General features: G+C 43.7%; 2 protein-coding genes across 3 annotated transcripts; one reads left to right on the forward strand and one right to left on the reverse strand.

The window, feature by feature from the left end:
* Positions 1-9398: 9398 nt before the first annotated feature.
* On the forward strand, positions 9399-14367 carry KRR1 (KRR1 small subunit processome component homolog). The gene is made up of 10 exons (XM_065743274.1): positions 9399-9482; positions 9741-9919; positions 10280-10414; positions 10783-10908; positions 10999-11082; positions 11811-11867; positions 12173-12343; positions 12512-12589; positions 12696-12789; positions 14089-14367. The coding sequence occupies exons 1-10, from the start codon at positions 9419-9421 to the stop codon at positions 14229-14231; spliced, it is 1131 nt and encodes a 376-aa protein (XP_065599346.1). The 5' UTR covers positions 9399-9418; the 3' UTR covers positions 14232-14367.
* A 2714-nt stretch (positions 14368-17081) lies between these two features.
* Positions 17082-24669, reverse strand: GLIPR1 (GLI pathogenesis related 1). 2 transcript variants are annotated; one of them, XM_065743258.1, is made up of 7 exons: positions 24420-24669; positions 21372-21617; positions 20353-20462; positions 19387-19469; positions 18885-18911; positions 18624-18802; positions 17082-17418 (listed from the first exon to the last, which is right to left on the reverse strand). In XM_065743258.1, exons 1-6 carry the CDS (start codon positions 24609-24611, stop codon positions 18651-18653), a joined length of 810 nt encoding a protein of 269 aa, XP_065599330.1. In that variant the 5' UTR covers positions 24612-24669; the 3' UTR covers positions 17082-17418; positions 18624-18650. The 2 variants fall into 2 exon arrangements, with proteins under 2 accessions (XP_065599330.1, XP_065599329.1); XM_065743257.1 differs by lacking the exon at positions 17082-17418 and having other exon boundaries at positions 17981-18802.
* Between the last annotated feature and the right edge of the window lie 2435 nt (positions 24670-27104).

A 27104-nucleotide genomic window follows, 5' to 3' on the forward strand; every position in this document is an offset into this window, starting at 1 on the left:
GGCCTCAAACCCTAAATAAGAAGTGTTGCTTAACCACAGTGATTTATGAGGACATTTTCTAGCCTCTTTGTGGTTTCCACAGTGCAAGCCTTAATATGCAACTCAGGGAAAGAACTGGAAGGATCACAGATCTCATGGCAGGAAAGGAACACGAGCACAACTGCCTGGGAATACACCATTACATTTTGTTTGACTGTCCATATATTGAACTAAATAGCTGATGTTAAAGTATATCGTCCAGAAAGGCATCAGATCTTCAGCTGAAGAAGTGGAGAGACCATTTTTATTCTGAGCATTTGAGAATTATCCTTCTTTTTGCATTCTTGTAAAAAATATTTATATATTTGTCACAGCACAGTTCCAACCACTTCAGCTGTATTGCTTGTGCATATTTAATTCCCAAAAGTTACACACAGCCACTTCTTTGCAGGATCCTATTTCCCACAGGAGTCCAGATAGCATTCCTTCTACCCAAGTGTGTGTTTTTGCATCATCTTATGTTAAAGTACTCATTGTCTGGATGACTCGAGATGAGTGAGTGCCCCAGCACACTCTACATGACTGCCATATCATAGCCTATCTTCTTTGCAACCTAGGCATCTTCCATACATTTGCAACAATGCAACAATGCTTTGCACTGTTCTTACAGTGGTTTTCGGGTGCTCAACAAAAACATTGCCTTGATCCTATACAGACTGAATCACAAATCTGGCAGTTCATTTCAGGGTTATTTCTCATTGTAAATCATGTAGGCCTTAATTTATTGTCTGTGTCCTGTGTGACATGACAGGATTTTTATTTTGCTTGTTGTTGGAACTTTTTGATATAACATCCACGTAGTCTGTTGTGGTATGTATGAGTTAAAAGTCTGTCATATGTCCATAACTGTCTTTTATGCAACAAATTTGTAAGCTGCAAAAGATAGATATATAATGTGGGTTTGTTCTTGCAAAACACTGGTGTCAGTAATTAAATGTATGTCAGTGAATCTTACATCAAGCTTCTCTGTAGTTTCTACTAGGATAGAAATCGACCAGCCAGCCCATAGCTGCCAGCTAGTGACTTCCTAGCCATCCTCTTCAATTAGTGCCTCAACATCTTGCTTTAAAGTTCCTGTAGTTCCCCTGGTATTTTAGAAGCTATTGAGAAATCTTTTCATTCTCAGCTAGCTCTTCTGGGACACTTGGGATGCACAAGATGCACTCTGCCTGTGTTACAGAAGCCAGAACCCTGCATCTTCCAAAATCAGAGAAAAAGTGCTTTTCTGAATGTTTCTGCCTTTACTCTGCATTATTTTAAACACTCTTCTATCTCCAGCTATTGTAAGTCCACTTTCAGTTTTGGTTCGAACATATTTACATTTAATAATTATCCTTGAACATATGGTAGTTTTTCACACCTAGAAAATTCGTTTTTCCTTCACTGGGCATGAGATGTAGTGGAACTACCTAGACCTGGGAAGCCCCAGAACATATCTCATGCAGCTAGGAGGCGGGACTAAGGTTGCCTTGTTTTGTGACCATGTGCAGCCACGATGCTGCACATGGGGAGCTGCAGAGCTGGGTAACCTTCCCTCCCTGCTTCATAGCCTGGCTGTGTGTTGGAGAAAGACAGCCTGCCCACTGTTTCTGCTTCTCACTTTCCTTTGGAAGCTGCAACAGCAACTTTGTGCTTTAAAAGCATGAGTCCATTTGAGACATTTCCAAAGCGCCTGACAGCTTTTCCAACCTGCTCAGACTTGGTGTCTCCTTGTATGACAGCCTTTTGAAATGCCCACAAATATGTTTTCTCACTTCCCATTCATGTATTAAAAGCTCATCTCAATGATGCGATGCTTGCCCGGGGTCTCTGTTAATGAACAACTGTCAGATGTTCAGCACCAGCAGCCTTCGCTTCTCCAAGGCTGACTTTGAGAGCTCCTCTCAGTCACTTCCAGTTCTGTCTGAGAGCACAGAGCAGGGGGGAGAGGGGAAGGAAGAGGCTGTTCCTCTCAATGGGATTCCAGCTGGTTTGTATATAAAGTCTTTCCAGGACACCCAAAATGCCTCATTCACCAGTCAGACGTCACATTCTAAACAACACTGACTGTTTGGTTGACATGACAGCCCCACTGAGGTACGTGATAATGGCATCCCTTGTTTGCTGAGACCAACGCGTGTGCTCTCCATGCACCGGCAGCCAAGCGGCCCTGGCCAGGCTCCGCGACGGAGAATGCACCGCTAGGCCTCTGCCCCAGCCAGCCAAGGCCCGGAGAATACCCTGGCATAGCTTCCTGGCACAGACCATCACTTTTATGTTGCTTTTGGGTAAACTTCAATGACTCATCTTGTATTCATGCTCATCTACAGTCGGCTTTTTTATTTTTTCCTTCTAATGTTCTGATTTGCCAAGCTGCAAGTGGTTTGTTTAACAATGTGTGATGCCTGGAGAACAGATGGCCTCTTTTCTTCCTCCCGGTGGCATGCAAAAACGAAATTTTATCATTCAAACTTTGGTTCTGCGATATTTCATCCGAAATGGTTGTTATAACAGCTCCTTCACCACCCACCAGCTCCATTGTGTTTCCTTCCACATCGGATATGACTTTACAACAAACCTAGTGTCCCGCGCTGCAGCTGTGCTGTGTGCAAGCTCATCTCAAACTGCTATCCTGTACAAATCCATATTTGGAGAAAGCTCGGCATCTCGAGTCTTTACTTTGGTAAGGGAAGGGGACAGCCCAAATTACTCTGAAAGAAGACCTGCCATTATCTTCTTGTGCCCCAGATTGCCTCCAGGACAGTTCCTGCTGCCCTGCAGATGTGCCTCTCCCTGCTCCATATCTTGTGTCCCCATCTGTGTCCCCCATGCTCCAGATGGTCGCTGCGGATCCGCGTCAGGGGAAAGTGCTGTGAAATCTGCTGTGGTTGGAAAGATACACATGTAGTAAGCGACTTCATAGATTCATAAGGGGCTTGATGCTCAGTTATGAAATAGAGCTTGTTAAACTTTGGGTTTTGAAACTGGTTGCTAATATTTTAGTGAAAACACTAACCATGTGGGATTTAGCAAGCCATAGGGTGGGTTATGAACAGATGCTTTGTTTGCCAGTTCTCAGCCGCTACTTCCATAACTCACAGGGGAATTTCTCACTGGCTACCTCAGAGGTACATGCAGCATACTGAGTTCCCTCTGAGTTGCATGAATGTGAACCAAGGACAAGTGCCGCTGAATCACTGCCTTTATGGTGAGATTGCTCCCTGTGGACACCAGGCTGGTGGGGACACCACTGCAGCTCAGGATATCAGGCACGTAGAGACAGAAGGAATGGAGATATGGGAGCAAGGATCCTCTAGGTTTGATCCCCTGCCCGCAGCCTAGGATACATGCTTATAGCTGCTGCCAGGGCGTGTACAGCTACATATAACATATTCGCTGACACATACATTTAAACAGAGCAAGAACTGAGGTCTTACTTGCTTTCTGACACAGGAAGCATGAGTTTCAGGGTGACATGGTGTCCTTGGGTCAGAAGATCTGCACCATGCCGTGACCCTATCCTGCCTGGTGACATTAACAGTGGTGAGCTCACCAATGGAGCCTGGCAGCTCAGGCTCTGCATCTCAAAACTAATTCATCTGTGCTTCTGCTGACACCTTCTGAGTATGCTGCTATCCCAGTAAAATGTGCTGCAATCAGTTACCCACCCCCTACTCCATTGCAGATACGAGACAAAAGATATATTGCTAATTAAAATGTTCTTATCTGCTGGAAAGCAGTTTGTAGGATTGATTTCAATAAAACTGATGATGCAGCCTACTCAGATCACTAGGAAATGACCTCCTTATTATAAAGTCCCAGAATAACATAGCGAAGCAATCTTGATTTCCTGAAATCTGTCAAAGGGAGAACTTTGCAGTTAGTTACAGCTTATAATATGGATACTCCTGAAATGTCCTCTGCTTAATGAACAGCTGATATTGGCTAACCTCGTGGAAATAAGAGAGAATTAGTACCAGCTGCAAAATGCATTCACTGGATAGTGAAACTGGCAGTTGGTATTATGCCTGCTATAAATATTTTTAATTAAAAATTGTTTTCTGTCTCTTCAATTGGTATAATAGCGATGATGCTTACTGAGAGTTACTGAAGATGTAATAGGATTCCCCTTCGTGTATAGCAGAGCTATTTATTCTCCTGTAATTTTGCTATAGTGGAAATCTGCATAATAATGCCTGGATTCTAGTACAAGAAAAAAAATAGACAGAGGGAGTATTTTATCTGCACATTTTAGAATAATACACACCGGCTCTATTGTGAATTCCTAAAAATCCACAGTGCTCAAAGCCTGGCTGCTCAGGTACAATGTTAAAATGATTTTAATCACATATTTTGGGGGAATTCAGGGATGTCTTTCCTGACCAGGAAAGCAGCACATTCAGCAGCACATTCCTTGTGTATATCTCAGGTCCTGGCACAGTTTCCATTGTGTGTTGTTTGCTTTCTGACAACTCCCAGATGCTCAAGTCAAGAAAAAAGCCCCATCACTACACGATGCATGATTAGACACATCTCCTGCTCCAAAGACCTTTTGATTTAAGCCTGCTGCTTTGATTTCATAATGACAATGAGTTCCTTTTCCCATTTGGCTCCATCCATTTCTTGGTGACAGCAGCTATATTTCAGCAAGGCTTTCCCCAGACAAAGCTGTCAGCTTTTTAGTCTGTTGGTTCTTTCTTTTTATTCTGGGTTCTTCCTTCTGCCTCAAATTATCTTTGCTATGGTTTTCTAGCTAACCCTTTCAGATGATCTTGTGCTTTGCGGCCTTCTCATGTTCCAGCTCCTGGTCCCTCTTTAGGGTTTAGCATGTACTCTCCTTTCTGCTTTCTTTAAAAGGGAATCCCTCATTCTCCTAGAGTCATCTAGCTCTTAGATGAGCTGAATTTATAAGGGTCACTGTCCCCTTTCCTTATCTCTCCATGCCTAGTCTTGCAAATGCTAGCTACCTCTGAAAGCTTTGCTCTTGAACCAGTGACACTCATTCCTTGCAAAACTATCCTCCTGGCTTTCCAGCCTTGAAATATTAGTACATATCTGACTGTGTGAGGGCTTGCTTTTTTTCAGCTTTAACCCAACTAGCAGGAAGGTGTGCAGTTATTTCTCCATCTTGTTCTTGTGGTAAGGTGTGGATTTGTGAAAAGAGAGCCCAGAAGATTGAGAATTTGTTTATGATCCTGTGATGATACACTAAGTCTCCTTTTCTCTTTTGAAAGTCGTGTTTTCCTCTCCTACTTCCTGCTTGCCACCTGTAGGGATCTCTCCCTCCTCAGGTTCTCTGCAGAGTTGGCAGCAGCATCGCACCAGCGTGGTTTGCAGTGGGTGCTGTTACTTTTATCTGTCAGCACCTCTGCAGATTGCTGCACTCAGCAGCAAAGTCAAGAATAAAACAGAATCAAAAAAGTGACTTACACCTCCGCCAGAGAGAGAAACAAATAGGAAAGAGAAATGGAGAGCACAACCATGACAGCCTTGCTTATGTTTGCAGGATGAGGCTTTTCTGGAGGTAGCTAGCTAGGCACAGAGACTGTCTGCTTGATTATTGTTATTCTGTCAGGCTGACCCTTGAGTGTTGGGTCACTTGCTGCCATAACTTTACCCAAAGAAGGACTTTTATATTAGCATGAAAAGTACAACACATTTTCAACCTTGTTTTTTTTTGGTTTTTTTTTTTCCCTGTATCATGACCAGTGAATAGATTTTGGTAGCCAGTTTGAGCTATGTTTTGATCACTTGGGGTGTTTTGAATGAAAGAGCTGTTAATTTAGGAGCCAGTTACTCTCAGACTAGCTCTCTCACTTGTCCATGTGGATGTTTCCTGCCCTAACATAAACTAAAAGAATTAAGAATAACCTAAGCTAAGACAAATTTGAGATACATTTCTCCAGTTATTTGAATCAAAAGGCAGTATTGATCATTTAATTACTCAGAAAAGATCCAGATGCTGAGCATTTACTACAGATTAATGACTGTCCCAGAGCAGTTAATGGCTGTTCTCACTGCCATCAACACAAGCTGCTTATTAATCTCTGGAAAATGGCTTGCATAACAATCATAACCTGCTGTTAAAAGTTTATAAATAGATAAAAGTGTCACATGGATTTACGAGTGCTGGGGCTGAATGGGATCTGCGTGGCATTTCTCGTGAATGAATGCCATGTGCATGAGCTCATCTGATTGCTTGAACTATCACAAAATCCCAAGTTGCTCTTTTGGATTTGAAAATGGCACGTAAGAAAGTGCCAAGTGGCTGGAGTCCTATCTACTGACTGGGAAATAATTACTTTGCTGCATAATAGAGGCACCTTCAGCCTAACAGCAGTGCTCTACCCGTTTTATCTCACAGCCTGAAGTGCGTTCAGGGGAGGTTGTGTGGCTGTGATGTTTCATCGTCTGCTTTGCTCCTAATAGGAAAGCAGTGTGCGCACACAGACACACACAGAGTCAGCCTGGGTTCCCCCAGAACCCAGCAACCGGTTCAGCAGATGTAGGGGTCTTGTTAGGCTGGGATCTGTGTTATTCAGGATTCAGGCAAAAGACTTCAAAGCAGCCTTCTGCACCCGTGTCTCCCATCACACAAAGGGAATGTGATGCATGTTGCTTACTGCAGGGAAAATGCTTCAGCAGGGCCTTGGACTTGATGACCCCCAGGGGTATGATCCAATCACTACAGTTCTGTGATTCTGTGAGAGCTGCTTTAAGAAAATGTCTTGTCCCACCACAGTCTGGTGCAGCACTGTCGGATCTCCCTGTGACAGTCTCCATCTCCCTGTTGCCTCAGCAGTCCCTGGCCCCAGACAGCTGTCCCCACCTCCCAGCCTGCCACTGCCAGACATGCTGGGGCTGGCCATTGCATCTGAGCAGTGACTGACAAAAGGCGATATAAATCTGTCATTGTCTGAGCCCAAGCAGGCTGACTGGAGCAGGAGAGGAGTCTATGGGAGCACCTGGTCTGTGACAGGAATTAGGGAGGTGGCTCCTTCTATTCAATTCCTCAGCAAAACTTGAGGTAAGAGGAAAGCTGAGAAGTCACTGTCCCCAGCAGAGAACCAGGCAGGATGAGACATGAGGGGCCTTCCTGAGTCACAGCTTCCAAGTCTGATAGCACAACTGCTGGTGTTCTCTTAATTTTAGGCAAGATTTTCTTCCCTATAGCATGATATTCTTTCATCCTCACATTGCACGTGGGCTGATCTCACCTAAAGATACGTTAAGGAGATTAGCTCATCTGCACCTTAAGATTCTTACATGCAAAATAACTCAGTAGTCACATTCATGGGTCTTGGGTCATGGGTTTTGAAAGGAGTTGGAGGCCCTCTGGATGGAAGTGGGCATAGTGAGGATGAGTTTATGGTGGGACTGGGTGATATTAGTGATCTTTTCCAACCTTAATGATTCTACAATTCTGTGAGTGGGCATGGGAGGTTGGGTCAAGTTTGTCCTGATGGTCTTGGAGGTCTTTTCCAGCCTTCACAATTCTCTGCTTCTATGATTCTATGAAAGTGGTGCAGTGAATACCAACCCAGGATCATAAATTCCCTCTTTAGTGCACGCGGTTGCAATGTGAGAGCCTTTCTGCCATGCAAATATGCACTTTCCAAACATTTTTGTTGCAATTAATTATGGTGTAATTAAAGCAGAACAACAGCATTAACTAAGGATGAAATCTTGAGAAATAAATAGCATTTGAGTTAGATTTGTAATTATTCCAGATTCCCCAGTTACAAATTATGCTGTAAGGCTCCTGATTGATGGGAGAGCTGCACACACCAATAGCCTGGGGCTGGCTGCTGCATGGGCCATGGTTTGGGTGGCTGTGCAGCATCGTTGTCCTCGTGGGTGACCCCAGATGGGGTGCAGAGCTGTGACAAATGAACTTGACAATCTTTGCACTTTTCCAAACTGAATTACTCTATTGTTTTATATTTTCAGCCAGCGAGCAACAGGGATGCTCTGTTCTCATTTCCTTGGAGACAGACTCCCTGGAGCAGGCCTGCAAGTTGGAGAAGAACCAGGTGCGTCTCACTAGGAACTTCTAAGCCGCGGTCCGTCCCTGTTCATTGCCAAAGCAGTTCAAGGGGATCTGCGGCTCCTCGGGCACCGAGGTTCTCTGGGGCCGCTCCTGTTGTCGCGGCGATCAGTGCCACCCAGCGGGTAAAGGCAGCAGTGCGGCCCAATAAAAGATCTTCGGGCGTCAAAACTGAGTTTTGGATATTTTATTTGAGTGTAGAACGGATAATAGGGATAACCGTTGGTAATGGTGCAGAGAAGGGTCACGAAGATGATCAAAGGGCTGGAGCAGCTCTTATGAAGAAATGTTGTGGGAGTTGGGCTTGTTCATCCCAGTGAAGAAAAGGCTCAAGGGGGACCTCACTGAAGCCTTCCAGTACTTGAGGGAAGCTTAAAAGCTGAAGGGAGACTGAATTTTTACAGTATAATAGTGGTAGGAAAAGGAGAAAGTCTTTAAACCAAAAGAGGGGAAATGTAGGGTGGATATTACAAGAATTTTTTATTTTTTATTTTTTTACTCAGCAGGCAGTGAGGCACCAGCACAGGCTGCCCAGAGAAGCTGCAGATGCCCCATCCTTAGAGTCACTTAAGGCCAGGCTGGATGAGGGCCTGAGCAGCCTGAGCTGGTGGGGGCAGCCCTGCCCATGGGGGAGGGGTTGGAACTGGATGATCTTCCAACTTCAGGCATTCTATGATTCTATGATTATGATGATAATTAAACACTCCACAGTAAGGGCTTTCATGAAGTCTGATGAACATTTGCAGGGACACTGCCCTGCCTCGGAGACACCCGCTCCAACATCTCTTCCAGCTCTGCACTTCAGCAGCAAAGAATGCGCAGACTTGTCTCAGTTCTGAAGGAAATGCTGAGGTACAAATACGGGATGGGGAGTGAGGAGGAGGCAGAGTATCACCCAGGGGGCATTAAACTACATTATTCAACCAAATAATTAGGTCTCATCACAGGAACACGTGTTCTCCTCAGCTGCGAGTACCAAAGCGTTTGAGGCATTCACCCAAGTGCTTCGGTTTGCATTTGGATGATGCTGCATTTTTCCTTTTCCCTTTGAGCTGCCTAACAGCAGCAGCAAACTCAGCGCCGACGACTGTGAAAGAGGAAAGGGGAAAGAAGGTGCCCGCTGCGTGCCCCTCAGCCAAGCGCATCTCCAGGGCCCCGCGGCCGCTGCCGGAGTAGAGGTGGCAGCGTCCAACCGGCGCCCGGCCCGGCTGCCCTTAGACCCGCGAGGGAGCACCTCGGACTCGCTCCTGGGCCGCAGGACTCCATGTCCCGGCATGCCGCGCGGCTCCAGGACCACTTCCGGTGCTGGTCTCACTTCCGGCGCAGGGCGGAAGTTGTCTGTGCGCTGTAAGCATGGCGGCTCCTGAGGCGGCCGAGGAGCGGGCGAGGCGCCCCGGCAAGAGGAAAGCCACCAAAGGTGGGTGAAGGGCTCTGGGCGAGCTGTCTTAGCGGCGGGGTCTGGTCCTGTTGCTTCACCGTGTTTTTCTTCCCGCTCGCTGAGGGGTAACTTCTTTAAAGAGAGGTGCGATGCGGAACTCTTCCAGCGGAGCATTGAACCCGCGGCCTGCTGCGTGCTCGCTTTCGGTTATCACGGGTTCTGTGGTTAAGTGGGGAGGAAGCGGAATGGTCATCGATGGCGAAGGAGAAACGAACTTTTGTTTTTTTTAATCTGTAGCGGTTGACGAGTCTGAGCTGCTCACTGTGCCGGATGGATGGAAAGAGCCGGCGTTTACCAGGGAAGACAACCCCAGGGGGCTGCTGGAAGAAAGCAGTTTTGCAACGTTATTCCCCAAGTACAGAGAAGCTTACTTGAAGGAGTGCTGGTCGCTTGTCCAGAAAGCCCTGAGTGAGCATGTATGAGTACCTGCTGTTGTGGTGCTGTACTCTATTATTTGGGAGATACAGGTGTTACTTCTGTGTAAAAGCTTGCTGCAGTGGCAGGTATTGTTGCCCACAGTCTGCTAGCTTTAAAAGAGATGAGGGAGATTATGTTTCAGGTATTGTGATACATAGAGCCTGTCAATCTGTTGGGTTTTTTTTTTCTCTTTGTGTGTCTGTGTTTGTATTTCATTAAGCTGGAAGTCATTTTCAGAGTTTTGGATAATGGTTTTGCATGTAGTGTATAGTTTTATGCACCTGACTTCATACTATCAGAAATTAAATCTTAGATTTTTATTTACATATTGATTTGCTGTTTATTTTCACACATTGCAGTATGTGAATGCAACGCTGGATCTAATTGAAGGAAGCATGACTGTGACTACTACTAAGAAGACTTTTGATCCATATGCAATCATCAGAGCTAGAGATTTAATAAAACTTCTAGCAAGAAGTGTTCCATTTGAACAGGTTTGTATCAAATCATGTTGCAGTGCTTATAAAGTAGTATGTTTTCAAAATATGGGTTTTTCAGGCAGTGCTAATGAAGCACTGGGACAGGTTGCCCAGAGAGCCAGTGGATGTCCCACCCTGGGGGACACTCAGGATCAGGCTGAATGGGGCTCTGAGCAACCTGATCCAGCAGTAGGTGCCTCTGTTCATTGCAGGGGAGCTGGACTAGGGGACCTTTAAAGGTACTTCAACTCAAACGGTTCTATAATTCTATGAAAATATATGTTTGAAGTAAACATACCTGCAAATGAAACGAGTCTCTTTGCTGCTCTGAATAATGCTTTTGGACGAATCCATAAGTTAATACCTCCTGCTTGTATCTTCAGGCAGTTCGTATCCTTCAGGATGATGTTGCATGTGACATCATTAAAATAGGTTCTCTAGTGAGGAACAGAGAAAGTTTTGTAAAAAGAAGAGGACGACTTCTTGGGCCAAAAGGATCTACTCTGAAGGTATTTCTGATTAGTGTGGTTACCATAAAATCCTAGATGCAGATTTGTGTCTGACTTTCAGTTCACACTGATTCACTTTTGTTGTTCTAGGCCCTGGAACTGTTAACCAACTGCTATGTTATGGTGCAAGGCAACACTGTTTCAGCTCTTGGACCTTTCAGTGGGCTAAAAGAGGTAAGGGATGGCAGATGAGCAGTTTTTGTAGCCTGCTTTTGTGCCCAGCACTGGCATGGACTGCAGGCAGAGTCTGACAGCCTCAAGAGTTACTCCTCTGTCCTTTCATCCTTTCAGCTGTGTGTCAGTACGCTGCTTTTGCTTGATGTCTGTAGTCTTAGATCCTGAATTTTGTTAGTCACTGAGATCTTTCTGTCTTGAAAATAAAAGTATTGTTTGGTTTTTAAGGTAAGGTGTAGCAAAGGCATCAAAGGGATGCCTTTATATATTTCTGAATGATGTGTCTACTTCTGTTTCTTTGGCTTTTATTTCCGTTGCTTACGGTGATGAATTTTTGTAGTTTCTGTTAAGAGGTTTAAGTGAAAATGCTGCAGTGTTAATGGTGTTATAGCATGGGTGAACATTTAATGTATTTTTAGTAGTTTTATAGGGAAAAAGATGTCAGAAGCTAAAAAACACCATGACATCAATGGTAGTATGAAAGTAGTGGTTACAGGTTGTGCTGGAGTATAGCAGAAGCAAGGCAGTATAACTAATGATTTGTGAAGCACTGTGCCTTCTAGTTTGCTTTGAGGCTTTTTCAGACTATACTGCTTTTGCTCTTGGGGCGCAGCTAGGTAAGAGAAACTTTATGACTTATGAAGAAATTTTGTGTACTTGATATTTTAATGGATTATAATATAAAATACCTGTTGAGTGTTCCATTCATTTTCTTTTATTAAATACAGGTTAGGAAAGTTGTTCTGGACACAATGAAGAATATACACCCTATATATAACATTAAGGTTAGTATGGTCTGTTGTGCACCTTTGAAAGTGTTACGTCTTTGTGAAGAGCTTTGTGTTAATAAGTTTATGTTTCAATGTGGTAAATGTAACAAGTGGTTTTTTTCCCTTTGATTGATACCTGCTCATTTAAACTGTCCCTATCCTGAAACATATTCACCTTTCTGTTTCTGTTCACAATTAAATCCCTCAGCTGTTGATATACTGTAAGAAACTTTGATAAAACTTTTAGTTTGGAGCTCTGAGATACCGCTGCGATAGCATTGTTTGACTAACTTCTTTGTGACATTCTAAAACTATCAAAGACTTTGATGATCAAGCGTGAGTTATCAAAAGATCCTGAGCTGAGGACACAAAACTGGGAAAGATTTTTGCCTAAGTTCAAGCGGAAGAACTTGAAAAAACGCAAGGAGCCAAAGAAGAAAAATATTAAGAAGGAGTACACACCATTCCCACCTCCGCAGCCAGAAAGCCAGGTCAGCTGAAGTTTTCTTTGGTTATGCAGCAGTATATGATGATTTGAAGTCCTGCTCTTGTTAAGATGAAGTTAACAGGCCTTTTCTGTCAGGGTTTTATTTCCTGATACTACATATCTGGCTTATAATGTATAATTTTCTGAAGCTTCTTGCTATTTTCTTGTACAGATTGATAAAGAATTGGCAAGTGGTGAATACTTCTTGAAAGAAAGCCAAAAGAAACGAAAGCGAGTGGAAGAGATAAAGGTAAATATGTTACAACCAGCTAAGAAGTGCTTGATTTTCTGGCTTTGATTTTTCTCCCTTTTCCCCTGCTCTGTTGATACTTCATACTCATTATTGGTAACTTCAGGCAAAGCAAGCTGATGCAGCCAAGAAAAGACAAGAAGAAAGAAATAGAGCTTTTATTCCACCAAAGGAAAAGCCAGTTGTGAAAGCAAAGAAAGGTAACCTTTTTTTTTCTTTTCCCTATTCTAAACTGTTCTAGTGTTAATTCCTAAGCTAAGTGATTATGTGGAGATGTAGCCATAGGAAATAAGAAAGGTTGTGCTGCTTAGATATTAATACACTGTATATTACAGTTTCTTGTGAACTGAAGAATTTGTTTATTCTTGAGTCTTCCTAAAGTAAATGACAAATAGTTTGTATGTAGAGAAGAAGTGAGTTGCAAAAAAGACACCTGATGGTGTACAGGAATTAACTATGTGAGGTAGCAGAGTGGGACCTAAGCTCATGACTGTTGGCCAAAAGAGAAAATACCACAGATGAATCACAGAATTGTAGAATGGTTTGGGTTGGAAGGGACCTTTAAGATCACCTAGTTCCAACCCTCCTGCTATAGACAGGGACACCTCCCTCTGGACCAGGTTGCTCACAGCCCCATGCAGCCTGGCCTTGAATGCTTCCAGGGAGGGGCATCCACAGCCTCTCTGGACAACCTGTTCCAGTGTCTCACCCCACTCACAGTAAAGAATTTCTTCCTAATGTCTCGTCTAAACCTACCCTCTTCCAGTTTAAAACCACTTCCTCTCCTCCTTTCATTACAAACCCTGTAAAACACATTCATAAAACATTTTATGAACATAAAATAGGTTATTCTTAGTGCTCTGTCACTTCCTGTGGAAGTCTCTTCGGAAGGTTTTCATGCAGGGATCAGACCAAAGACTGTTTCATATCCCCTTCCACTCCTTCCCTCAGTCTATTTCCAGCAGCCATCATTAGTGCATGGCCAGGGAGGGTATATAAGGATGGTACAGGCATGTCTGTGAGCTCATCACCCTAGTTACATACATATATGTAAAATGCTGTGAAGGCTTCTCTGGAAATAAGATCTCAGTGATTATTCTTTTTTTGTGAGACCAACCAAGCCAATGTACACGTGTCTAGTGGACTTTGTATGTATTAATCTTGGTGGAGTACAGCTGTGATCTGATAAGTGGGTGATAATAATTTGTAAGCATGCAATATATGGGATCAGTTTTCAAATACAGTTGTATAGGATTTTTTTATGTAACTGTTCCTTGATTTCTGCTGAAAGAGGTTTGTGTATAATGCTAGTTTCAGTAAAAATGATTGGAACAACTTATAAAATTATTAGTGAAGATAAAATGAGTCCTAACCAATGCTACAGGATGCAGTTTCCTGTGGATACCTATAAAGTAATGGCTTCATAGGGTTAAAAAAGGCTGTTAAAAATTAGAAAGGTAAAATTTGTGCCTGTTGATGGTCATGTTTTTACTCTTCAGCCTCCACAGGGAAAAAAATTGATATTGAAGCCATCAAGGAAAAAGTAAAGAATGCAAAGAAGAAGAAATTAGGAGCACTTCCTATGGAAGAAGTCAAGTTAAAAATGGCAGCAGATGAAAAGAAGAAGAAAAAAAAGAAGTGATTCACTGCTCGTGATGCTCACTTTTCCCCTACAGTAATGAACGTTTTTCACACTTGGAAAAACTGAGACTTGGAGTAAACCACTTCTTGCTGTTGGTGTAGTGTGAGCAAGAAAATATGAGGTAGAAAGTTCGTTCTCTTTTCACAAGCCCATTTTAATGAATGGACCCAGAGCAGCTGTGCAAAAGTGTCATATTTGTTGTACAAAATCTCTTATGTTTTTTGAGAAAGAGTGTGGTTGGATAGTGTCCATCTGCCTAAAGGGAGAGTTTCAGATTAGAAACATTTAGGAGTTTGCTGCAGAATGTGAAGTGGTGAGGATCAGAGAACTTAGTGGGAGTTAAATTGAATACTTCTATGAAAGACTACCAAATAACTGTGTCAAGATGGGCAAGATTTATTACTTTATAATGCTTTTACTTCTGTAAAAGCTAATGTTTTTTGTGTGTCTTGTCTTTGTTGTTAATAAACTATTTTAATACATTGTTCTTAAATCCTTTAATTAGTTGTCTACTGCAAAACCTACGTCTTCCATTCCTGAAAGCAAACTCACTGAAAGCTTCATGTGAGGATTAGATAACCACAATCTTAATTGAATGCCATGAATAAATTGCCATTTATTAGCATTATCTTGTTAGAATGTGACACAAAGCAAGTGTGCTGCAGGGAGTACATAAATGTTTGTTACCTTTGTTTAAATGTATTCTTAATTTATTTCTTACAATAAATGAGAACATAGGTTCCTCTTTACTTTATTCAGCCCCTTCCCCTTTTTTGAAGGAAGTGTAGAGGTTTCTGGTTCCCTAAAAGTGGAAGTTATGGTGAAATAGAGTACACCAGAATAGCAGATGTTGCTTGGCTGATGCATCTGAAGTTCAAGAGCAAATTTAACAGTGAGTAGGGGGTCAAGCCATACCAGTTTCATGACAGTGTTTTGAGTGCCGTGTCAGACTTGGGAATTTTGATCACTTGCACATGTGGTAGAGATGATCATGCTAGAGCACTGCAGCTGATTTTGCTGAGGTTAGTGGTCTTTTATTTGAAACTACTCAGTGAAAACACAGCTGTTTTTATTTTTATTACACTTCTAAATAATTTAGAATGCATGTTATTAAAGAACCAGTATGTGTATCCTAGGATCCTTGCCCCTGAGGCAAGGGACAATGCTGGTGTGCCTTCCAGCTGTTTGATCTCTTCTTGGAACTTAGTTCTGGAAGAGGAAACTCAGTATTCCATCATTCATATATGGCAGTTTAATTACTTAGAAAATCATGTAAGAAAGTACTGCCTCAACAGATGCTTCACTGAGAAAATAATTAAATCACATACACCCATCTCAGTAGCTGTACTAAGCTGATGTGATGAGAGATACCAGCCCTGCGATAAGCTCTTAGGCACATTGCCTGATATGTAGTGGTTGATGGCGTAAAGGGGCAGGACCTGAGTTCAGCATCGGGTGGGTCTGATGTCTCGAGGGCCTGGGCTGCCCCTAGAGGCATTGCTCAGTGTGAGCCCACAAGCGAGTGCTTCGACTGAGTCATCTTCAGAGCCCGCAGCTGGTAATGCAGAGCTGCACAGGCTCTAAGGGAGGTGCAGGGAAGGGAGATCCTCAGTTATATTCTGGACTGGATGAGGCCCCTTTCACTGCAGAGGGCCCCTGCAGCAAAATCCCATTTGCTAAAATTAAATTTAAATCTCATTCCATGATATAAAGGGCTGTTCAGTTTTTGCAGGTTGACCTTTCATTTCAGGAGCCTGGTTTGGCTGAAAGCTTCCTACAAATTAAGTGATCGTGTTCCTCCTGGGTCAGGTAACTGCCTGGTTGCCTGTGTTGCAGTGCAGGAAAATGTACCTCAGCTTGGTGGCAGCCTGACCTTAAAACACATATGTGTACTTCCATGGATTTTTGGTTGAGCTTCTGCAAGTCATCTCCTTAAGCTGACACTAGAGTTTGCACACCAGCAAAGAAGTTCCCAATGGCTGTCCTTATATCTGTATTTTACATTTATCATGTGGAAGTCATGGGCGTATGCCATAAAAAAACAGAACAACTTGAGCAGGTTTAATCATCAGGAGTTAAATATCTGGATTTTGTGGTGTCCTTAAAAAACAAGATGCAGTTCTTGCTTAGCTTTGACTTCTTGACTTTCTGGAGATTTTTGTTTGAAAGTTACCACACTGTAATTTTTTTTTTTCTTTTCTTTTTTTTCTTTTTTTCCTCCATGAGCCCCAGTGATTTACAGGTTCTTTTAATGAAGCTTTCACTATGGAATCCCCTTTGAGCTGCTAAAGTATGTGGTTCAGTGACAGCACTGTGAATGTTTTGAACTTTAAGGGCTCTGTGTTGGTTCTGTTTACTCACCTGGAAACCAACTATAGATTAAACTTAGCAGGGGAGCATTCCAGCTGAGCTCATTTCGCTCCCCAGAAACAGCGTTGTATTTCCTGCATTTTACAGAACTGTAGGGGTTGGTAGGGACCTCTAGAGATCACAGAGTCCAACCCCCTGCCAAAGCAGCTCCCTAGCCCAGGTTGCACAGGTAGGCGTCCAGGCGGGTCTGGAACGTCTCCAGAGAAGGAGACTCCACCACCTCTCTGTGCAGCTGTGCCACTGCTCCGGCACTGCACTGGGAAGGAGTTCTCATGCACATTTGTGCAGAACTTCCTATGCCTCAGTTTGTGGCCATTTCCTCTTGTCCTATCACCATACACTGCTGAGAAGAGTCCAGCCTCATCCCTTTGCCTCCCACTTCTTAGGCATTTATAGATGTGGATCAGGTCCCCTCTCAGTCTTCCTTTCTCAAGGCTGAACAGACCCAGGTCTCAGCCTTTCCTCATAAGGGATGTGTTCCATGCCCTTTATCATCTTTGTAGCCCTCTGCTGGACTCTTTCGAGGAGATCCCTGTCTTTTTTGTACTGGGGAGCCCAGAACTGGACACAGTACTCCACAGTTCTCTCTGCATCAGCAGGATCTTCCTGCACGTGGAGCAGATGCTGGCCTAAGAATCCTTATCTGCAAAAGGACACTGCAGCATATGTAAGTGGCTGCCCTTTTCAACAGATAGACCTGTGGCCTTGAGTTTACAGTGAGGATTTATTTATTTATTTGAAGACAGAATTTGTCTCTTTCTAGGTTAGGCCGGCATGGATACCATGACACTGGTCACTGGAGGGCAGAAAACAGGCTCTGGCACAAATGAAATGCAAAGATAAGTGAATAATAAGAAAGGGAATTAGGAATTTTGTCCCTGACCACATTTGCATTTTGAGAAATTATTTATTCAGGACATGCTAAGACGATTCAAGTGCTAGCAGCTAACTGCGTGGAAGAATAACATCAGAAACTTTGGGTTCCAGTTGCAGTACTTCCAGGGGAGATCATCTCCAACAGTGGCATCGAGGCAGGAGTTATGCAGCAATGCTGAGCAAAGACAAGACAAAGAAAAGCAAAGACAAAGAAAGTAAGCAGTTGGGTGACTGCCCATCTTCCTGCCTGGTGTGATGTATCAGAGGGGCCCAGCTGAACCCTGCCTGCTCTGGGGGCACAGCCTTACAGAGACTGGAGCTTGGCAGCAGCCGCTGAGCCCAGGGCACAACTTTGGGCACAGCACGATTTTATTTGTAGCTCTGTACTGCGTTTCCCAGCATCGTGTTTCTTGGCATTTGCAGGCTGGAACTGAATGCATTTGTTCTGGGTTTGTGCACCAGTGGGCCTTCAGATCAGGTTGCAGATATGTGATCGCCATGCATGGGAGGCAGGAAATAGTGGTTTATTGTTTGAGGCAGAAGTCAGAAACCTCATGCTCAGAAAAAGAAAAAAGAAAGTTTAAGGTGGTGCAGAGTCACATTTAAACATGGGTAAAGAAATGTGTCTTGGCAGAGATGATGTGCATTTGAAAACAGATGCTATGTGAAGAGAAATGCCAGAGGTCCCCGTGTGCTGTGATATGCGGAAACATGCTGCCTACCTCTGGATGCACAACTTGGAACTCATCCGTGCCCAAAAGTTTTAAGGAAAAAAGTTTTAACGAAAAACAATCTCTCCAGGTACCCAAAACCACACTTCTGCATCTCTCTGGAAGAGTATGTGTGGAGAGAATGCAATAGGCATAGAAGAGTGCTCTGCTGGGCTGGAGACACCACGCTCCCTCCCTGGGAAGTTGGCAAGCATTGGTTCCATGGTGTGCCCATCTCTGCCGCAGTGCTCCACTTTGGAAAAATAAGCAGGTAATTTAAAACCAGCTATTGATTCTGAACAATGAGAAGGCTCCTTATCAGCTCTCCCAAGTCCTCCATGAAATGGAGATTTCTGTATCTCAAAATGATCTGTGGGTGCAAACAACATCTCCATCCATCTCAGTGATGCCAGTAGCTTACGCATAAGGAACCAACCTTTGTGCTGCTGCAGCCTCCTGTGCATTACTTGGTGGCAGGTGCTATGGACCAGTATTTGGGTAGGATCCAAGTGGCTATGATTGTCAGAACAAGAAGTAACAGCCTTAAAACAACCACAGAGATACAGTACTCATCACAGGCAGGACTGTCCCAGGCCGGGTGCCACCTGGAATCACCTGGAGGCAAAACAGATCAATTATTTCAAGCATAACTGCACCAGGGGCAAAAAATGGAAGCAGTAATATGTGTGGTACTTACTAATGACTTTGTCACGTTCGGTGTTTCCTGGAGAGACAAAAGAAGTGTATGTAAGCAGCTGGCTTAGACTTTGCAAATAATTTGAGTTTTATAAAAAGAATTAGGTCGCAGTGGGCTGACAAGAAATACAGCTGTTTCTTTCCAGGAAGAACCAAGGACCTGTAGACTTCTAGTGAGCAATTCTGGGGGCTTTGCTGCAGAGAGCTGAACTACATCTTGCTGAGCACCCCTGCCAGTGGCTGGAATGGAGAGGACTTATCCTTCAGGTACATTTCACTCCACTGATGTCTTGCTAACATCAAACAATCCCATCAATCTGGGATCCCCTTTCTTTCCTTGCTGCTGGTATTCTAAAACTTTTACTATCCTTGGGCATCACTGCTCTCTTGGCTCCTCACTGCATTTTTTCAGACTGTATTTGGGAATAGGAGATGCCAGTGTCTTCTTGTGTGCTCCCTCTCTTTCTACACGTGCTTGTGCGGAGGGTGGGTTCTCTACTTACGACACAGATTGTCAGTGCACTGCTCGCCGTTGCATTTGCTACACGCTGCTCCTGTCTCGTATGGGTGCCGTCTGTAATTCCCACTGTGAAGGAAAGTAACATTACCTTGAAACTGCCATTATGAGGGGGTGGCAATCCTTGCTGCTATTTTGCTTCTGAGCTTGGGATTTTGTCCACTTGTATTGACCGTAAAATGTGTCCTGGTCAGCCCTGCCTGACTGCCCTGCTCCCACCTAGCCCAGCAGGTGCTCAGGCTGCTCCCTGAAGATTTTGGCAGGCACTGAACACCCAAAGCAGGGGCTCTGTGCTCCATGACCCCATGACCTCAAGGGCTGAGCAGCTCAGGGCCTCAACCAGGATGAAGAAAGCATTTTGCCCTCACAAGCTGAGTCCAAAGTTCAGCAGGCACCTTGAGAGCTTCTGTGTTTCTTTGTACCTCAAGCAGCAAATATGCTACTTACAATGCATACAAAGGACCTCCCAATAAAATTTTGTCTTGAGCAGCCCCAGTATCACATGTCCAAACTCTCATCTTAAAGCTCAGCCTGCAGCCACAAGAACTGCAAACTTCAATATTTACACAAACCATTGACCTAGAGACTTGATTCTGCAGATAAATGCATAAATATTTCCACATCTTGGGTCTGTGCCTTGGCAACCATCTGAGGCTCCCTTGGCACTGAAAAGTAAGGAAATAGCTTTCAAATGATCATTTAGGTATGCTTATTTCAGTGTCTTATATTTTACCCTGTCTGTCAACACCACTGCTTTTTGGCTACAATATACATTTCCCATTTACTCAAACTAAGGTATGTTGGATACAGGTATGTATCTTTCCCTGTTTTGAGGACTATTTCTACCCATAAACATAAGGAAAAATGTTCTGATCCTATCAGATTGCACATTGTGGGAGGGAAGAAGGGGCAAGACTCAAATCCTATAAAATATTTGTCATGGAAACCTTACGCTGGCCCATAGTTGCAGACGAAGTGTGCTGCGTTGGTTCCTGAGAAGTGCAACACCGTGGGACAGAAGTGGACAGCACAGCCAACCTTGTAGCTTTGAGCCCAAACAACCTAGAAAGACAGATGCAAACATTGGTGACTGAATATTTACTTTAACAGCTACAGTTTTAGGGAAAAGCCTTGCCCTCCTCTATATTGCACAGCAGATAGGCTTTGGAGTGCTCTTTGTCACGATTTGCAGTGTCAAGCAATAGTGATTGATATCTAAACAATAGTTTGTTCTGAAGAATGTCTGTTTTACCTAATTCACTAGATGTTTATTAATTTATTTGATGACCAGAGGAGATGGAGCACCTCCCTTATGAGGACAGGCTGAGAGAACTGGAGATGTTTGTGGTACTAACAGAAAGCATACCCAGGAGAAACTATTCCACAGCTGAGTGAGAGGAAACAGGAATTCTTCAGAAGTGCAGACCCAAGAATGCCCAGGCACCACCACTGTCTACAAGTGATAATACTACTATTTTCTTATTCACCTCTATGCAGCCATATGGACTGAAGTGCTGCATCTCTATGTTTTTTGAAAACTTCCAGGGATGTTGATGCCTCTACCATTTCCTTGGGCAGCCCATTCCAGTATCTCACCACTCTTTCTGGGAAGAAATTCTTCTTAATATCCAAACAGAGCTTCTCTTTGTGTAGCTTAAGACCATGACCTCTTGTCCTGTTGCTTTTAGGTGGAAGAAGAGTCCAACACCACCTTGCCACAGCCTCCTTTCAGGCAGTTGTATAGAACAATAAGGTCTCCCCAAGCCTCCTGTTCTCCAGACTAGTTCCCTCAGCCATTCACCGTAAGACTTGTGTTCATGCACCAACTTTGTTGCCCTTCTCTGGACACCAGGCTCCAAGGCTTTGATATATTCCTTGTAGTGAGAGGCCCAAAACACAGTAGTCAAGTGTGGCCTCACCAGTGCTGAGTACAACTAAACTTGATAGAGTTGGATAAGTGCAATGCCTTACCTGTGTGTAATGGCCACATACTCTGCTACATCTGTTGCTGGCATACGTGTAGTCTCCGACTTCACTGTACCAAGAGCTGATGGCTTCTTGCACTGAAAAAATTGAAAGCGAGCCAGTCCAGAGATTTTCTCCAACAGGGGTAAATCTGGGATGAGCCTGCCCCGGCTCTTGAAGGTATATGTTATGTTTGAACTCGCATCTCTTTGCCCAACCTTTTGCAGTCTTTGCCAAGTCGGGATCCCAACTCTGCAAGATAAAGACAATGAAAATGTCTTGGTTATCTTAGCAACGCAGTAGTGCCTAACAGATTTTGGAGAAGCTGGGTCTCAGTAGTGTGTATGCTGCAGGTTCACTTGTTTTTTGCTTCTGCTGAGGCTTAGAGTGCTGTATGGTAGAGTGACTTGTAGGTTCTAATGGAAATTTAGTCACTCATTAAACATGAGGAAGATTTTGGGTGGTGGACAATCGCCTCTGACATGCTTGTTGGACACCAAGACCTGTGCATCCAAGTGTTTGGAGCACAATACACACTTCCAGGCTGTGCCACCTATGGGAGAAAGTTAACTTAATAAGAATTGAATGTACAAAAGCCTGGAAGCTGAGGGTTGTGCTTCCTTTCCCAGTCTGACTGAAGTCTCACACAACCTCGCAGATTAGGGCTGCTGCTTGCTGGTCAATTCACAAACATGCTGGGATTTTTGAAACAGTCTAAACTTAACCCAGAGAATTTTGTGGCTTCAAATCTTAGCAGTGAATTCATATTTGTGGAATCACTCACTCGCCTGTGATTCAGTCCTACAGAGAGCTGATATTTAAGCCACTGAGTTAAGTGAATGTCTTTTGTTTGCACTGGAGGTATTGTCAGATTCCACTGGGTTTTCTTGTGTACACAGTCTGATGGAGCAAACAGTGTTATACCTGATGGAAAATACAGCTCCTGTAGATCTGCTTAAGCATTGTGCCATGTAAATTAAGCTGTTGGATTGGGCTTTTGTAAAAATATAAAACATTCTTATTTATCTTTGTGGCGTATGCATTAAGATCTCTTGGTTGCCTCTGCAAACAAGGGAATCACCAGAGAAATTATTTTGGTCTGTTCATTAATCATGATTGAGGAAGAAGATTTGGTGGTTGTTGAATTTTGTGTCTATGTTTTAAATAATACAGTTGTTTTTTTTTTGTACTGAAGATGTCTAAAACATTTTTTTTTTACTTTTATGTTATGAATATGCAAGGAGAAATTGCAAGGTGATATCAAGGCAGATCTACAAAGATTTGAAAATATTTTTTAACCACTGTCTTCCAATTCTCCCTATGCCAAGCATTTGGGAGGAGTGTTGTCCTAGAAAACTAAAACATAAATGATATGTCTAAGAACTCAGTACATGGAATAGTAAAGGTAAACTTGAGGACAGGTAGTCTTAGGGCCACTGAAGAGCTGATGTTTCCTTAGATTATAACTTGGAAAGATGATAAACAAAATCTGGCTTTATACAGAAGTTATCTTCCACTCCTAGCATTTCTGCAAGCTGAGATAGAGTCTGCAGTTTACATTTTGTCAATGCTGTGAGGTCACAAGCAGAAGAGAATGACAAAAGCTTTGTGGCAGTAGGTTAGTCCTCCACAGTCCCATTTTTCAGATTCTGCTTGAGAGTTTGTACCCCTCTTTTCTTCTTCATCCTGCTCTAATATTAACAATAACAACTGTATTACAAATGTAGCTGGTTAGCCTTCATCAGTTATGCTTAAAAGAATTTCTGTCTTATATTTTCTTTCAAAAAGTATTTTTTTCCAAAAGATGGAAATGACTCAAGTTCATATCCTTCATTCTTATGCATGTAGATGGACAATTAGCAGGAAACAGAAGTGTCCTGAGAAATATAAAAAAGTTTTCTTGTTTTCCTCATTTTTGGAGTGCTAAGGTCAGTTACAACAGTGAATCATAGAATCATAGAATCACAAAGGTTGGAAAGACCTACAAGGTCATCCAGTATAACCAGTCACCTACCACCAATAGTTCTCCCATGTCCCTCAGCACACATGAACATATATATTCTTTTCAATTCCAATACTTTTACTTTCCTCATTGATTTTATAATGTATTTTACTGCTTTCTCCACAACAAGTTCTTCCTGGGAGAGGTCATACTCAGGACTAATTTTTTTGCAGCAGTTTAAAAGATATCTGCCACTATTTTAATTCTTCTCTTCTTTGTGGTAACCTGTCTTTGTTTCTTTGTTTACTTTCTTTGTTTTGATTCGTTTTGTTTTGTTTTTTTCTTCAGGCACAAAACTGAAATTTTAAAAAGATGAATACCTCTCATAGCAAAATTTTGTGAGTGTAGAGCTAGTAAAGCAGTTTAGGAAAAGTTTTAGAAAAAGTCTGGAACAAAATGCAGTTGAGATTTGGGATCTTAATGCCCAACTAAAGCTACTTCCCAGGGCTGGGGTGCTTTTGAATCACTGCAGACTGCCTTTTTCATGATGGCTGCATCCACAGATGGGCACCACTGTGCAGGGCCAATACCTCCAGCCATCGCTGCTGCTGCGCTCCGTGCACTTTTGTTTTGTCTTCCTCTGCAGCCCAGCACCTCGGAGCTGCAGCCAACAGCTCTCTGTTGGCTCAGGCTGCTGAGAGCCTTGCAGAGAAAGCTAAAAGAAAGTTCTCTAAAGCCATTTGGCAATGTTTTCTGCACTTGCCAACTCAAGTATGAAAGGTTGTGCTGAGGTCTGCACATAAATCACACCCCAGGCTGCTAAACTACAATGCCTTGTAACGAGAAGGTTTTTCACAGCACTTCTCACGGTGATAGGCTTTGGGTTGAAATCTTGAGTTTCAAATGAAGGAACTGAGCCAGGCAAAGCTACATGCATATCTGATCGTATAAAGCCATTCAAAAATCAGAGCCTTATTATCTGCTTTAAAAAAGAACTACAGCTATGACTCCATCAGTTGGTTTCTTTTTCATTTTTTTACATTTGATCAGAAAAATTATCTTTAACAACTGTAAACACCACACTTGCACGTAAGCTGTAAAGATCCCCTTACCATGTACAGCATGTTGCTGGCTGGGGGGTTCACTCCCGACCGGAATCTGTTATGCATTCTCACACATTCCTCAATAAACTCTGCATCTCTAATATCAGGCAACGTCTCTGGTTGATAGGAGCCAGAAGAAAGGCAGAAATACAGTGAAGCCAGCACACAAGTGAAAAATCTGCGTATCATGTTACTTAGCATCTTCCAGGTTGAAGAACAGAGCACTTCAGCTGCGTAAGGTGGCTCTAGCTCTCCTGGCAGCTTGAGGGCTAGTGTTGCTTAGACAGCTTGTGGGCTGGACTTATCTGAGCCAGAGTAATTGAGTACGGCGCATGTCACAGGAAATGAGTCATATTTCAGGAGCGTTGCTAAGAGAATAAGGAAATTTAGCTACCAAGAATCTTTTTTTCTCTCTCTTTTCTTTCACTGTAGTGGGCAAGCTTCTTGTCTCCTAGTCCTAGGGCTTCGTTGTTTTGTTTTTTACTTCCCATCCATAGCAATCACAATGGGTTGCAAGAAAGTTTTGGATAATTTTTCTGCTTTTCATACAAACAGCATTGCCATTAAGGCTGCTACTCTTGAGACAAAATGAGATGTAATGGATCCTAACTATATCTTTTATGATAGTATGAGCAGTTACTTCAGCTGTACTTGCAGTTATTGGCTGAGAAGTGTGACTTAAATGTGCTGAGCACGCTGATGGGTTTCTTCTGTGTTCACTTCCTTGTGGTATTTGTTGCTCCCAAACTTTCCTCCCAAGCTCTAGCAGTCCACTCAGTCCTCGCGATCAACTGCTTTGCAGTCGGCACAGCCGGAGGTGCAGTGGCTGACTGAGGTACACGGTGGGTTTTCGGGAGGTTCCAGTCTCTAGGGAACCGAGTGAGAGCACCTCGTCCCAACGGCTGTTCTCGCGAGAGGTTAACGATGCGTTAACGAGGCACAGGCGTTAACGAGGCGCAGCCGTTGCCAGGCATAGGCGTTGCCAGGGTTTCAGCGCCCTCGCCCACACCCCTCAGCTGAATAGGGCTGAAGGGGTATATCCCTGAAGGGCTCAGGGAGGGCAGCGAAGTATCACATTACAATTCATATCTAAATATATATTATTATAAACTGTTATTTATTTATTTACTTTCAATTTTTTCATTTCTTTGTTTTTATTTTGTTTTGTGCCATGGTCTCTACAAGACAGAGGGCTTGCCTTAAGAAGGCTGTGGCGACCCAGACAGAAGGTCTGCCTAGAAGTGTGGCTACACAGGTCTCTGGTTGCAAGGAGTGCCAGAGCCTGCTACTGCTGGATGAGAGTACTAAGCATTTCTCCTGTGCAAGGTGTGAGCAGGTGGAAGATCTGCTTAGCATAGTGGTTGAACTGAAAGAGGAGGTTGAGAGACTGAGGGCCATCAGGGACTGTGAGCGGGAGATTGACTGGTGGAGTAGCTCCCTAGAGCGCCAGAGAGAAAGGCACCAGGGAGATCCCCCACAGTTGGTGGTGGACTCCCTGACCTGTCCCCGTAGGGCAGAAGGGGGATATCTGAGGGATGGGGAGGGCTGGCAGAGAGACCCTGCTCGGTACCCTGCTCGGTACCGTGGGCAATCTCCCCCTCTGCCTCCCCAGTGTCCCCAGATATCCCTAAGCAATAGATTTGCAGCATTGGATGTTGAAGAGGTGATAAGAGGTGAAGTGCAGGAAGATTCCCACAGGAGGTCACCAATGGCAAGGCAGTCACCTCCGTGCATTGAGACTGCTGCTACTAAGAAAGAAAGGAAGGTGATCGTAGTGGGTGGCTCCCTTCTCAAGGGAACTGAGGGCCCCATTTGCAGACCAGACCCAAACCGCAGGGAAGTGTGCTGTCTCCCTGGGGCTCGGATCAGGGACATTACTAGAAGACTCCCGGACTTGATACGCCCCACTGACTACTACCCGTTACTCGTAGTTCAGGCAGACTGCAATGAAATATCTCAGAGAAGTCTGCGAACTATGAAAAGAGATTTCAGGGAATTAGGGCGATTAGTTCAAGGGGTGGGAGCACAAGTGGTGTTTGCTTCCATACCTTCTGGGGCGGTGAAGGACACAGAATGGGCTAGGAAAACACAGGTGATGAATAATTGGCTGAGAGGTTGGTGTAGAAATAGACACTTTGGGTTTTTTGACCATGGGACAGTTTACTCGGCTCCTGGCCTGTTATCTGTTGATGGGACGCATCTATCCCAAAGGGGGAAACGAATCCTAGTACAGGAGCTAGCTGGACTCATTGAGAGAGCTTTAAACTAGCTGTGACGGGGGAAGGGGATAAAACAGGGCTCACCAGTGAAGAGCCTAAGGAGGCTGTGCTGGAGAAAGGGGTGAGGCAGATATCTCAGCTGAAGTGCATCTATACCAATGCACGCAGCATGGGCAATAAACAAGAAGAGCTTGAAGCCATTGTGAGGCAGGCTAACTATGACCTTGTGGCTATTACAGAAACATGGTGGGACCTCTCCCATGACTGGAATACTGGGATTGATGGCTACAAGCTCTTCAGAAGGGATAGACAGGGAAGAAAGGGTGGTGGCATAGCTCTCTATATCAGAGAGTGTTTTGATGTTGAAGAGCTAGTGGTTGGAAATGACAAAGTAGAGTGTCTATGGATAAGGATCAGGGGGATAGTCTTTAGGAGTGACATTGTGGTGGGGGTCTGTTATAGACCACCTAGTCAG

The sequence above is a fragment of the Cyrtonyx montezumae genome, unplaced genomic scaffold (assembly GCF_038088225.1).
Source record: "Cyrtonyx montezumae isolate F1298 unplaced genomic scaffold, pur_monq_1.0 scaffold_3, whole genome shotgun sequence".
In the NCBI taxonomy this organism is placed as follows: domain Eukaryota; kingdom Metazoa; phylum Chordata; class Aves; order Galliformes; family Odontophoridae; genus Cyrtonyx; species Cyrtonyx montezumae.